The 14,629-nt window shown below is 47.6% G+C and overlaps 1 protein-coding gene across 5 annotated transcripts in view; it reads left to right on the forward strand.

Moving 5' to 3' along the window:
* Positions 1-14,629, forward strand: part of SLC39A11 (solute carrier family 39 member 11) — a 349,675-nt gene that overhangs the window by 285,733 nt on the left and 49,313 nt on the right. The window contains exon 8 of one of the 5 annotated variants that reach the window (XM_019650985.1): positions 8,091-9,753. The exons of the other annotated variants lie outside the window; for them this stretch is intronic. Coding sequence (XP_019506530.1) covers positions 8,091-8,223 — 133 coding nt within the window. The 3' untranslated portion in view covers positions 8,224-9,753. Of the gene's footprint in view, positions 1-8,090; positions 9,754-14,629 lie in introns of those variants that run through there. 5 annotated transcript variants of the gene reach the window in all.

The raw sequence follows: 14,629 nt of genomic DNA on the forward strand, positions 1-14,629 counted from the left end.
GGGGGGGTTGGTAGGGGAGCGGGGCCCCCTGTCATGCAGGCCGCAGAGAGGGGACGCGCTCTCCCCGAAGCAGACCCCACCCTTCTGCCCGTTTTCCTCACTTGTAAATCCACATACTGTTCGTGATTTGGGTGCTGCCTTTCCAAATGCCCGTGACCGTCCTCTTACCTGGTGAAGTGCAGAATAGCCCTCGGGGAGGTTTGTCAGCTTCCTCTGCCCTTAGCTGTCGCTACCGACCACAGACCACCCGGTTTAGTGGGAGGATGGGGACTAGAGGGTACCAGAAGGGAAGGGAGAGAGGAAGAAAGAGAAAGAAAAGCAGAGTAATTGCTGGGGGGAGGGGTTCCAAAACGAAGTCAGCAAAGGATTAAACCCATCTTTTCAAAGAGAGGTTTTGCTTTTTAAAATTCCAGTTCTATGTGATTAACACGTGGCGCACCTCAAACATGACATAGAAAGGTTAAAAATAAAGGGAAAAGAGATACAAGCTGAACACGGATCAAAAGAAAGCAGACATTACAGTTTCAGCATCAGACAAAACAGACGTGAAGGCAGAAAGCCACATAAAGAAAAAAGGTCAATACTTAATGACAAGCGAACCAATGCACCAAGATGATGCGATGATCCTGCGTTCATGTGCACCTAGCAACGTTTGCCTCAAACTGCTGAAGAAAAACGGTCAGAATTGCAAGGAAACACAGACAAACCGCCGTCAGGCTGGGGAAGCGCGATTTCCCTCTGACACTGATGAAACAGATAAAAAGTTGACAAAATTTACTTAATGGACACATATAGAACTCGAGTCCAGCAGTTAGAAAACTGAAGAGTCTTTTCAAGCACGCGTGTGCGTGTTTCCCAGAATGGATGACAGTACTGAGCCACAGAGAAAGTCAAAATAGCCCCAGATCAATACCACTCGGACCACATTCTCTGACCTCAGTGTGATATAACTGAAAGTCGATAATGAGAGATGGCCAGAACAATTTGTTAGTGGGCAGATAAACCCATAAGCTCCAAAGGAGGGCAGCACACCCATCAGACTGTCTTAAGAAGCCAGTGGACGCAGGGCAGGTCGTGGAATGGGCTGTATTTCATCAGGAGCATGGGGGTGGTCAGCTTGGACGGATGGCGAGGAAAGGGCAGGTCATGCAGTGAGCTGGGCGGGTCCCGAGGTCTTCAGGGCCGGATAGATGATGCCACTGAGTTGCAGTCCCCACGGCGCTTTGTGGAAGGTGAGGGGTCCAGGAGAAGCGCGTTTCAGCAGGAGGTTGGCAGCTGGTGGTTCTGACTCAGGGAAATGACAGAACCCAAAAGGAGGGTTGAACACACACCTGGCTCCGATGCATCTAGTCTAGGGGGAGGAGGCAGACGGACCAGGGTGCAGAGGTCAGCAGCTGAACGGGTATGTATGGACCACCCACAGCTGTGCGTTTTAGCAGCTCCAAAGAAGATGAAGAATGTGGTGACAATGGTGGGGATGAAGAGGGACTGATGGCAGGAAGAGATTTTAAATGCAGAACCAACAGACAGCGTTGGTCAGCTGACTTTGTTGCTGTGTGGAACGGAGATGGGAGAATTCAAGTTCAGGGGACAAGGAGACCTAGGTAATCGCTTGCCGTGGAAGGGGCCGAGAGGGGAGACAAAAAAGTTACCTGGCACGTGCCTGGCGTCCACGTGGACCAAGCTAGCTGAGCCAGGGAGTTCCCTGTTCATTTAGTGTAGGGGTCGGCATGGGCCCAGTGTGGCCCAGCACCCGTTTCTGTAAATCAAGTTTTATTAGAACACAGCCAAACCCATATGTTTCCATATTGTCTGCAGCTCCTTACGTGCTGCAGTGGTTCAGCTGTGTAACTGCCACAGCATCTTAATGCCGAGAGCTGAAAATATTTACAGTGTGGAGACCCCTAAGTTAGCGGACACAGCCCATAGTTTTCGTCCAGATTCACCAAACCCTCTGACACCAACTGTCTTTTTTTTTACGACCTCCTAACTTATGCCCCGTTTATAATGCATCTGGAAGCAACAGGTTCTGTTCTCTCCCCTGTGGCATCACAGCCACTCACAAGAGAACTGAAAGGTGAAAAGTGAGTAATCCAGGAAGGCAGCCTTCAATTCCCTCTTATTTCCCTGACCAGGAAGAGGGCGGGTAGGTCCCCAGCATATAATTTGTGTATGGCTGCTGCCACCTAGTGTTCAGATGCTGCTACTTCACCTTTATGGAGCCCGCCCCAACGTTCTCTTCCCCAGGATACACCTTCCTTCCTCACCAGATAGCTAGCGTGGGGGTATTCATTGACAATTCAACGTCCCCTCAATTGATGAAGAATCTCAGCCATCAAAGGGCAGCCTGTAGTTCAAGGCAAACACCGCTTTCTCCTTTCTGACCTGGTCCCTAGCAACTTCTTTTGGTTTCACTACAAAGAAATTCTTCAGCCCACATGTCTTTGGGGAGTTGGCTGCTGAAGCGGTTTTCCTTTCTGAAGTGTCATTACCTCCAGAGGACATGTTTTCCAGAGAGGAAACATGCCCTCAGCTCTCACTTAACTCGGTGGCAGGCATAATTCGAACCAGCCGGGAGGGCAACGTCATTTGTGCTTAACCATTGTGCTCCGCATATCCCTTCCTCGTGAAGCTTTGACTAAACACACATCCGGAGGTGTCTGTCATCCATGGATGCACCTGATGGACAGGTGCAGCAGGCATCCTCAAGTGGGCTGCGTGTCACCGAGGAGGCTGGCTGCAGACCTCACAGTGTGCCGTGGAGAATCCGCAAAGCACATGCCCACTGTACCCCTGGGCGTGTTTGCTGCCGAGGTCCCCGACCAGCTAACGCAGACCCTCAGTAAAGGATGCCGAGTACAGTGGCCTGCATCTGGACCTAATCTAGCTCATTACGTTCCATGTGGGGACATCAAAATAAATTTTAAAGCGTATGTCTGCCTCCCAGATCAAAGAGTATAAAGCATAAGCCTGTCTTCAAAGCCAATATGTATGTTAAAATATTAGCAATCATTTAAGACAGCAGCCATTAGTCAAGCAAGCAGCTGTTTGCTTAGAAACAAAAATGGCAACAGACACAGCTTCCTGGTCATTAGTCAGCATTCACCTGTCTGTGTAAGCCCTGTTATATATGTGCGCCTGTCTATCCAAGTAGTTCCCCCGTCCTTTGGTTCCAGTATAGTCTGGAAAACAACTTTTGCAAGTTAAAAAATAGAGACGCTGAAGAGGAGGCCATGCTTTGGTGGTAGGGAGGGGCCTTGGAGAAGTAAAACAGGAACTTTGTCATCACGGCTCACTCAAGCATCTTGGAAGGAGCAAGCTGCCATAGCTACCTCCATAAAACAAACTGGTCTTAAGATGCACCTAGCTCTCCGTGCAGCCGGACCAAGCTCCCAGGCTCCCGGAGGGTGCTGGGAAGACTCCCGTCCTCAACGCTGCCTATCTTGACCTTTGCCCTGCCCTCCGAATTGGGTCTCGCCAGAGCCCTGCCTGAGAAGGAGAACCCCAGCGTGAAGACAGGAAGGTGCCTGGGAGAGGAAATACCGCCACATCTTGAGCCGACCACCCCCACCCTTTTCACAGCGGAATAACACACACTCGCCCCGCCCCAATCACTTTCAGCAGGATTGGAAGTACATTCTTGTGCTGTTAATTTACTTGCGATGGAAGATGGTGCTCTCGATTTTGTTTTATGCAGACCAGCCCTTCTCTTGAACCCATCAGATTCCCTTGCCTGGAATTCTGGAGTAGTCCATCAGCAGCGCCTTCTCTGAAGCTTTTCTTCCCAGTTCTCCCACCCACCGATACCCTTACCTTGAATTAAGAGTCAGGAATTTGGAAGTGTTGGCAGGCGGGCTGGCAGCGGTTGGCAGACAGCGCCACCATGTGGAAGTTCCACATTATCGCTTGCTAGGTGACACAAAATGACTAAGGGAGGGCGCAGAAGGCAATTGAGAGAGGCCTTAGATGTCTGAGACGCTGAGCGGCTTATACCGAAGTCAGACCTGCAAAAGTCAAGAACCGCGTACAAGTACGTATACAAGTTTATAAACGTGCTCTGTGTGTTTTTTTTTTCAAAATAGCAGTGTCTTTATATTTCAGCTATCTTGACCCTGATGTTTCGTCCTTCCTTGAATTGAGCACTTACAAGTTTCCATCCTCATCTGCGTCAGAGAGTAACAATATAGTTTTTATGCGTGCCAACACAGAGAGTGGGGGAAAAACGTGAAACGGACAATCAGAGCAGCAAGCTACTGGACTCCTGTACACTAGCAGAGGGAACTAGAGGTGTGAGGACTCCCAACTTCACACCTCCACCCAAAATCAATTCGATTTTGATGTTATTTTAGGGGTGATACATTTATTTTTGAATGACTTTAAAAATAATGTTATGTATTGATTGTAGCAGTCCTGGCAGTAAAGAGAAAGGGCCTAAAGCTGACCAGACACGTGGGTGAAGCCAGACTGGGGCTAAGCAGTTTCCCACAGGCGATGTTAGGTGACAGGTAACCAAGTCATTTATCCGTCTGTCCATCCATCGGTCCATTCGCTACACAGAGATATCACTGGGCCCATCGGATGGACAGACCACATTTTCTACATCCATTTTTTCACCGATGGGCATTTGGGTAGTTTGCACAGTCTGGCTGTTATAAATAGTGCTGCTCTGAACACTCGTGGACAAGTGTTGGAGCAGACCTGTGTTCTCATCTCTCAGGTACACACCTAGGAGTGGAACGGCTGAGTCATGTGGCAGCTCCATTAACTTTTTGAGAAAGGGAGCTTAAAACAATTACCTTATGAACCAGGACCGAGCTCTCTATTGGGACCTTCCATGGCCTGAGTGGCGATTTGGTTGGCCAGGCTGCATGAGAGGCTGAGAGACCCTGAGGAGTGGGTGGCTCTTACTTGTCACTGAGTTCCCTTTGCTGCAGACCCTGTGCTGTGTGTGTGTGTGTGTGTGGAGGTGGGGGTACATTTAAGAGCATGGATTCTGGAGCTAGACTACCTGGGTTCAAGTCCTGGCTCTGGCACTTACTGGCTGTACCCTGGGTGGGCTTTTTTTCCTCCCCGTGCCTTAGTTTCCTAACCCGCAAAATGTTCATAATGATAGTATCTACCTCAACGGATTATTCTGAGAATTAACTGAGTTTATACGCGCAAAGCACCGGGAACGGTGCCCGGCGTATAGCAAGAGGATATACGACGTAGGTATTTTTTTTGCTCATCTGCCCTGCACAGCCCACTCCTGTCCCAGCCCGGGTTCCAGGACAGGCGCTCCCACCCGGCAGGAGAACTGGTTCAGAGTGGCTTCTGCAGTCTGCGTGGAACCAACACGCAGGCCAGAGGCCCAGGTGCAGGAATATGGGGCCGCTACGTGTGTGTGGCCGAACCTCATGCTGCTGCTGCTGTGTCGTGTGTCTTGGGCTCCGTGCCTGACTGCGCCTTAGCGTCCTTTCCAGGATTTTCCCTTGGCCTTTCCAGGCTTATGTTGCTGTGAGGTCTCACGGCCCTTTTCTCCGGGTCTGCTGGGTAACCCTGCTCACCGGCATCGCGTGGCGCACGCTGTTCTCCGTCCTGCGCCCTCGCCGGGAGCAGAGCTTGGGTCGTCTCTTCTGTTCTCTGCACGCACGGGACCCGGGACCCAGTTGTGCGTGGTCTGCTTTGCCCCAGGGGCCCTGACGGCCTGGGAGCCTACAGATGGTTTTATAATGGGCAGCCCCCTCCAGCCCGCAGGAGCTGCCTCACTCTTGTCCCCACCCCCCATTTCCCTGGACTTGCTTTCAGGCCCCTCCAACTGGAACTGCCCAAGTCACGCCCTCCAAACAGGGAGGGAGGCACCGGGCTGCCCTCCCGCGTCTGCTGAGCAGCTTGTCGCCCCCCCCTCCCGTCAGCCGCACAAGGGGCCGTTTATGCTGAGGCCCCCTCCTCCTCCGCCGCTGCCCCCAGCCACCCCCACCCAGGTCCCTGGCGACAGGGTTGGACATCTTGGCACAGGGGACGGATCTCTACACAACGTGCACTCTGTTTAGCTTGAAGCCGGCTTGGGGGGAGGCAGGGAACCCGCAAAGCTCTTTGAGAACAGGAGTGTGGTTTCTTTGTGACTTTCCCAGGCGCTGGAGATGACACACACTTTTCTCTCCTCAGTTGCCATCGCTGCCCCGTCCAGCCTTCCTCACGGCTTGTGACAAGCAGCTCAAAGCAGAAAGCAACCGTGTTTGCCAGAGCAGCCCGCGAAGGGAGCCCCAGGTCCCACCGAGGGAGCTCTGGGCATGGCTTGCTGGGGCGACGGTCTCCATTTCACAAGTTTGCCTGGCAAGCTAGGAAGGGCGGCTTGGGCACATGTGTGGCGCTAGGACGGACGGCTGTCACTATGCGCTGTGGCCTCACTGCCGTCCCAGTATGGAGACGAGGTTACAGAGCCTGGGGACTTTCTCTGAGGCCATGCTTATGGCAAGTGGCAGATTCAGGGTTTAACCGAGGCCCATCTGATGCAGAAGCCCATGAATGAACCGCCTCCGCCCGGCTCTCCCACCCCACCCCTGCCTCTAGCCACCACAGAACCATCATGAATGCCAGCACTTACTCAGCCCTTTTCCTGTGCAGCTCCGGTGCTCATTTACTCACGTGTATTAGCTAATCCTTAAAGGCCCCCCCACCTCCATAAAGGAGAAGTGACCACCCCCCGTTTGACAGATGCAAAACACACCCAGGGGCACACAAGCAAGGGGTAGAGGCAGGATTTGAACCCAGGCAGCCTGTCTCTGGAGACTGTGCCCTCCTGCCTTCCAAGTCTTACGTATCTGCTGTGTCCATAGAAGCGTGAAAACTGCTCCCCAAGGTGGTGTAGGAAACGGGGTCAGCTCGGTTGTAAAAAAACATCTGATCTTCCACTGGGAGTGCTTTGGCACTGGCTGCAGGAGCTCTGACTCCTTTGTTAAATGTGTCTTTAAAATCATGTCTCCTATGGCATGTTGGGAAATACAAGCATATAAAAACTCCCCAGTGAGAGGCAGACTTTCCAGCCAGTCTCCCTGGAAGCAAGTTATTTCTGTTAAAAGATTGCATTGAGCAGCACTCCAGACATTTGCTGCTGTGGTGAGAACCGTAACCCTTGCCGGGTGCCTCCATGCAGCGAGGTGCCGAGGGAAGGAAGGAGAGAGAAGGTAAAATTGAAAAGAGATGGTATGAGATGCTCTGGGGCCATGCGCCCTGACCCACTTCCCAGCCTCACCTCCCGGAAAGCGGATGAACGGGTGGGCTGGTCCCTGGGAGGATAGCATTCCCGTGCAAGCATTTCCTGTGCTATAGGTTCCAGAGCAAGAGGCAGTGGTTGGCAGTGTAGGAGCCCCAGGATTTTAAATGATGGTGTTGTGGGTTGCATTTGTGTCCCCCAAGAAGGTACGTTGCAATCCTAGCCCCCGGTACCCATGAACATGACCTTCTTTGGCAACAGGGTCTTTGTAGATGGAATTAGTTAAGATCAGGTCATTACTGGATTCAGGTGGGTCTTTAAATCCAATATAATTAGTATCCTTATGAGGAAAAAGGACACACACACACACACACACACACACACACACACACACAGAGGAGAATGCCATGTGATGACACAGACACACAGAGGGACCCTCTGACCATGGGATGACAGGCAGAGATTGGAGTGACACAGCTACAAGCCAAGAAATGCTAAGGGCTCCCAGCAGCCTCCAGAAGCCGAAAGAACCAAGGAAGGATCCTGCCTGAGAGCATTCGGAGGGAGCGCAGCCCCGGTGACCCCTTGATTCTGGACCTCTGACCTCCAGAACCATGAGAATAAACCTGTTGCCTTAAGCCACCCAGTTTGTGGGACGTGGCTACAGCAGCCACAGGAAGCTAAGACACAGAGTCTCCCCACTCTGTTCTCCCACCCCGCTTGGCTTTCTTCAGTTTCCCCCAACAGTGGACGTCAGGCTCTGAGCATCACTTTTTATTCCATAGCCTTTCTCACCTCGATGCATTTTATGTTCCCCACCCTTTTGGTGACTTTCATGTTTTATTTCAGGAGGAGGTTAAGGTTTCATTTTGTTTTGTTTTGTTTTTCCCTCAAGTCTCTCTCAGTTCAATTTGGACCCAATTGGAGAAGAGTGGTGGCTTTCTCCTTTTTTCAGCAGCCGCCTTCAGATGCTGGCCCATGGGAGAGTCGGGGCTGTCCCCCGCATTGGAGCTATTAAACTGTCGTAAGAAAGAGGCCTTTGTCACGGGGAACACGGCACTCAGCTCAGAAACAGAGACAGATTGTGCCAGAAAACAAACAACAAAAAAAAAGGTTCAACCACAGAATTCTTTGGGACTTCAGTCATCAGCCTCTCGCTTGTTCTTAAAAGACAAATTTCCTTTCTTTGGTGTAATTCCATCAGATAGGTCGTCAGGTTTTAATTCTGTCCAGAACTGAGGGCTGGGGGCCCTCCCCAGACCATCTGCGCTGGGCCTCCACCCAGCTCCCTGTCTGCATTACCTCATGCCTGCCTGCCTGCAGGTTGGGGAGTCAGAGGCCCCACTGGGCCTGCTCAGGGGACTGGGCCCGAAGTAGATGTTTTTTCAGTGCAGGGAAGGGAGGAGCGATTGGAGAAGCCAGTGAGGACAAGTTACAAACTCCTTAGCCCATGAGTGTGAAAGCTTTTATAAATGTGCATTGCATTTGGGAGAGACCCCAGAGAGCCTCGTTTTTATGCACGAGAAAAATGGAAGTGAAGAGACTGGCCCAAAGCCACACTGTTCACTGGCAGCAGGCCGCACCCGCCCGCCCAGGACCAGGGGTCAAAATGCCACTTGACCCAACACGGCACTGGGGAACTGCTGTGGGCCCAGAGCCTTCTCAGAAGCGTGACAGTCACCCGGGCACAGCTGAGAGCACAGAGTCCAGGTCTGCGCTTCGGACGCCGAGTCACATCTCAGGGCCAGACCCTGGCAAGCGTCTTTCTGCTTCCCGTCTCTGTGATTTGGACTCCTCTGGGGACCTCATGGAAACGAAATCACACAGCGTTTGTCCTTTTGTGTCTGGCTGATTTCACTTCGCATAATGTCCTCAAGGTTCACCCATGTCGTAGCATGTGTGAGAATGTCCTTCCTTTTTAAGGCTGAATAATATTCCCTTCTGTGTAAAGGACACACCGTTTATCCTTTCATCCATCGGCGGACACTTGAGCTGCTTCCAGCTTTTGGTTTTTATGAATAATGGTGCTATGAACACGGGTGCACAAATATCTCTTTTAAGACCCTGCTTTTAATTCGTGTGTGTGTGTGTGTGTGTGTGTGTGTGTCTGTCTGTGTGTGTATGTGTGTGTGTATAGACGTAGAATTGCTGAATGGCATGGGAATTCCATTTTTAATTTTTTGAGGAATTTGGACATGGTGCTTTTTATTTGGTGTTTAATGCCGAGCTCCCTGGGGTACAGGGGGTACTTCCTGGAGGGGTGCAGACCCTCACCCTTGGACCATGACTGGATACGTGGGGTGTGTGCATCTGACCCTGACCTTCCTGGGACCCAGGCCCCTGAGTGGCTGCAGTGGTGGCTCAGCCTTGCATGAGGGGGAGCAGAAGGAAACCGGGGGAGAAAAATGGGGCTGCCTTGAGGAGCCAGCAAAAGTGAAGCTGAGCCCTTGGGCCGGTGCAGGCGTGGGGCAGGCCCTGGACCAGAGGCATTTGTTAACACTCAGCAGTGGGGCTGTGGATGTTTACGGTCATGTTTCTTCAGCTGTGACTAGAGCCTGCAAGGACGGGCTGGGGTTGGCACTTCCCAGGGGGACTGGCTGGTAGCTGGACCAGCACGTCTCTGTTCTGACTTCAGGTTCCCTGTGGCATCTGCTTGTTTGTAAGACACAAGCAATGTATGTCATTAAAAGTGGCCGTGGTGTCATCACTCTGACTTGTCTGCCATATAGCACGTGGCGTTCTCAGTAACCCCACGTGACCATCCGTAACCTGGGACATCTACCTCCTTAATACACCTTTAGAGGGGCCCACTCCCCAACCAAAGACTAAAGGACCTTGGCATGACATGCCCCTCAGTGTGTACCAGACAGTGGTGTAACAATGAACATTTGCTAGAAGCATTATACAGATACCTAATGACATCTTTCTGTAACAGCTTTATTGAGATATAGTTCACCCATTGAACGTATACAATTCGATAGCTTATAGTAGATTCACAGAGTTGTGCAGCCATCATCACAGTCGATTTTAGAACGTTTCCATCACCCCAACAAGGAACCCTGTACCCTAACTAGTCACCCCCCATTTTCTCACAACTTTTCAACCCTTCAGAACTGCTAATCTATTTTGTATCTCTGTGGATTTTCGTATGTGTATGCATGGAGTCATATAACACGTGGTCCTCTGTAACTGGTGTGTTTAACGTAGCATAATGTTTTCATAGTTAATCTGCATTATAGCATGTGCCAGTGCTCCACTCCTTTTTATGGTCAAGTAATATTCCATTTATGGGTATACTACCTTTTGTTTATTCATTCGTCCATTGCTGGACATTTGGGTTCTTTTTACCTTGGGGCTATTGTTGAAAAATGCTCAACGAACATTTGGCGTGTGTGTATGGGGACATTCTTTTCAAGTCTCTGGGGTATATACCTAGGAGTGGAATTTCTCAACCATGTAGTAAACCTATGTTTAGCCACTTGAGGAACTGCTGACCTGTTCTCCAAGGTGGCCACACCATTTTCCATTCCCACCAGCAATGACTGAGGGTTCCATCTCTCACATCCTCACCAACACTTGTTATTATCTGATTTTTTTTATTATGGTCCTAGAGAGTAAGTGGTATGCCATTGTGGTTTTGATTTGAATTTTCCTGATAGTTAATGATATTAGAATCTTTTTACGTGTTTATCGGCCACTCACATATCTTCTTTGGATACATGTCTGTTAAAGTCCTTTGCCCAGTTTTTAAGTTCGATTATGTGACTTTATTATTATTGGCAAGAGTTCTTTATGTACTTGATATGCCGGGGGTGCCAAACAATGTATACACATTTTAAGTGATGTTATCTATGTATTACTTAGTAGTTCGCCGTAATCAGAAGTGTTTGGATGCTGATGGTAACCGCTTTGAGCACCTCTGGTATTTGCAGAAGTCAAATGTAACTTGTATTCATCTTTTGTTATCAGTATATATTGAGTATTATAATTTTAATACAGTTTTCCTTTCTTAAAATGTGTGTACATTTTTTTGGCACCCTCTATATATGTAAGTCCTTTATCTGATACATGACTTGCAAGTGTGTTTTCCCATTCTGTGCATTGTTTTTTTACTTTCTGAATGGTGTCCTTTGAAGTACAAATTTTTAAAATTTGAAGTCCAATAGATCTCTTTTCTCTTTTGTTGTTTCTCGGTGTCATAGCTAAGAAACCATTGCCACAAGATTGATTCCTGTTTTCTTCTAAGAGTTTTATAGTTTGGGCTGTTATGTTTAAGTATTTAATTCACTTTGAGTTAATTTTTGTAAATGGCGTGAGATAGGGGTCTAGCCTCATTCTTTTGCATGTGATGTCCAACTGTCTAACACCATTTACTGAAAAATCGTCTTCTTTCCCCTTTGAATTGACTGGACACCCTTGTTGAAAATCAGTTGACTGTAAATAGGAAGGTTATTTTTCCTGAACTCTCAACTCGGTTCCATTGGTCTATATTTCTATCCTTATGATGATACCACACAGTCCTGAGTACTGTAGCTTTGCGGTAAATTTCTAATTCAGGGAGTGTTAGTCCTCCAACTTTGTTCTTCAGCCTCAAAATTGTATTAGCAATTCTTGGTCCCTTGTGTTTCCATATGAATGTTAGGATTAGTCTATGAATTTCTGCAAACACTCAACTGAGATTTTGATAGATCAATTCAGAAAGTGTTGTCATCTTGCCAACATTAGGTCTTTCAATCCATGAATATGGGATGTCTTTCCATTTGTTTTGATCTTTCTTTTCTTCCAGTAATGTTTTGTCGTTTTCGGTATACAAGTCTTTCACCTCCTTGGTTTAATTTATTCCTAGCTGTTTTTTAATGCTATTATAAATAGAATTGTTTTCTTAATTTCACTTTCAGATTGTTCATTGTTAGTGTATAGAAAAACAATTGATTTTTTTTGTATATTTATCTTGTATCCTAAAGCCTTGCTGAACTCATTTATTAGCTCTAATTATTTTGTGTAGCTCTAATTATTTTGTGTGTGTGTGTGTGTGTATTAGGATTTTCTGTATATAAGTTCATGTTATCTTCAAATAGATACATGTATTTACTTCTTCCTTTCCAATCTAGATGCCTCATTTATTTTTCTTATTTAAATACTGGCTAGAACCTTCAGTATAATGTTGAACCAAAGTGTTGAGAATAGACATTCTTCTCTTGTTCATGATCTTAGGGAGAAAGTCCTTCACCATTAGCATGATGTGTGTTGACTGTGGGTTTTTCGTAGATACTTTATATCAGGTCAAGAAAGTTCCTTTTGCTGAGGATTTTTATCATGAATGGATGTTGGACTTTGTAAAATGCTTTTCTTGCACCTGTTGAGATGATTGTCTTTTTTTTTTATTCTATTGATATGGAATATTGCATTGATTTCGGATGTTAAACCAACCTTGTATTCCAGGGTTAAATCCCACTTGGTTATGATGCATAATCTTTTTAAATATGTTCCTGGATTTGGTTTGTGAGGATTTGGTTGAGGAATTTTGCATCTGTATTCATAGGAAGTATTGGTCTTTAGTTTTATTTTCTTGTGATGTCTTTGTCCGTTTTTGGTATCTGGGTAATACGTGTTGTCCAATTAGATTCAGGGGATGAGAAAACCTCTTCATTGTTTGGATTTGTACAGCTAGGTAGATATCAGTGCCTCTCACAGAGAGTGAGATTCCAAGCAGGAAAGAAAAGAATGATGACTTCGATGACTGAGTTTAGAGCAGGGTATGCGAACTCTTTGGGTTTTACCCCTGTTAACCTAGCAGTTGCTAATCTGTATGAAGGAAAGTGTGGTTCGCTACCCCCAGCTTCTCTGGGACGCTTGGAAGGCTTGTTGCATCCTCTTGGAAACTCTCATCTACATTCTGGTCAAGAAATGCAGGTATATAGTTTCTGCTGTATAAAGACACATAAGATTCATGTCTAGTATTAAGCTGAGACTTGCTGTCAGAACCCTCACCTATGCTTGGCTCCCTTGTTACTTATTTAGGTCTCTGGCTCTGAATTCTTTCAGCCTGGATTCTGACCCCATTTTCTTCCTGGTCTGTGGACGCAGCAGTCCTCATCCTGCACACCATGGATGCTGGGCTTCTCACCCCAGGCTGTGATGGCGTGTTCCGCCTGCTTGAACCTGCCTCTTCTACTTTTCTTCCCCTTACCTGGACTCTTCAGACTGTCTGGTCTGCTTACATTCTGAGTTGCTTATCTGTCCTTTCTCACTGGTACTGCCTTTTCCCATTGCCTCCTTCTCTCCAGGACCTTGACTTTTGTTCCCCCATCCAGGCTTGACTTCCTTCATCCTGTCCTGACACCAACTGACCTCACCCCTTCCCACCACCCCCACGATGTCTAATCTGCCCATGACGTTGGTCCTGGGTTTCTCTGGCCTGTCCCATCCTGCTGCTGATTATATCTCAACTGTGATCCATGGTACTGACTTTCAAGGTAAAAATTCAATTTGTTTCCCTCTGTGGTTTCATTAAATATAAGAAAGCATTTCTCTTTTACCAAGGGTCTTTGTTAATGGAGAAACAAGGAAGTGCTGAAGCTTTCCACAGGAGGGTTACCTCTAAGCTCTGCGGGAAGTTTCTCATATCACCCAGCAAAGTCTTAGAAACCTTCTAAACAGACCAGAAAGCCAAACTCCCAAATCACAAACCCTGCTTTCTGGAAGGGCCATCCCGAGTATTTTAGCTGGATTCAAGACATCCTGTATATTCATCCTACAGATGTTCTCTCCATATTGCCTTTTAAATTACCTTCCATTTAACAAAATGAAAAGAGGGAAAGGATAGACCAAAATGAGACAGAGGGTAAATAATAGGTGTGGTTAGCAGAACAGATCATCCCGAGATAGCTACGTGTTTCCAAAGGAACAACCAAATCAATTTGAACAGGAACAACAATCACAGTTATAATTAAAAATAAAATTCCTGGGTCCTGGTGGGAAAAATATCTAAGGATGTAGCTGAAGAGATCTCACCACATATCAGGAGAATTTAACATAAGGAAACTTGAAAATTAGACGTATCCTGGAGAACTTTTTGAATTACAGAGATCACTAAAATGTCACAAAATCATCCAGCTAGGAAAAACAGGTTACTTATAAAGGGATTAAATTCAGATTGATCAGAAATTAGCTCAAGTGAAAAGGGACAGTCATTGAAAAGATAAAGGAAATTAGAAGCAGGAAAACCTGCAGCCTCATAAACATCTGAAATTGGGCCTAAAAAATCAATCAATTATCTCTCTCTCTCTCTCTCTCTCTCTCTCTCTCTCTCTCACTCTCACACACACACACACACACACACACACACACACACACACCACACACACACACACACACACACACACACACACACACACACACACACATACACACATTCACTTTTTATACACAGCT

Source organism: Hipposideros armiger, unplaced genomic scaffold (genome assembly GCF_001890085.2).
Source record: "Hipposideros armiger isolate ML-2016 unplaced genomic scaffold, ASM189008v1 scaffold_150, whole genome shotgun sequence".
Classification (NCBI taxonomy): domain Eukaryota; kingdom Metazoa; phylum Chordata; class Mammalia; order Chiroptera; family Hipposideridae; genus Hipposideros; species Hipposideros armiger.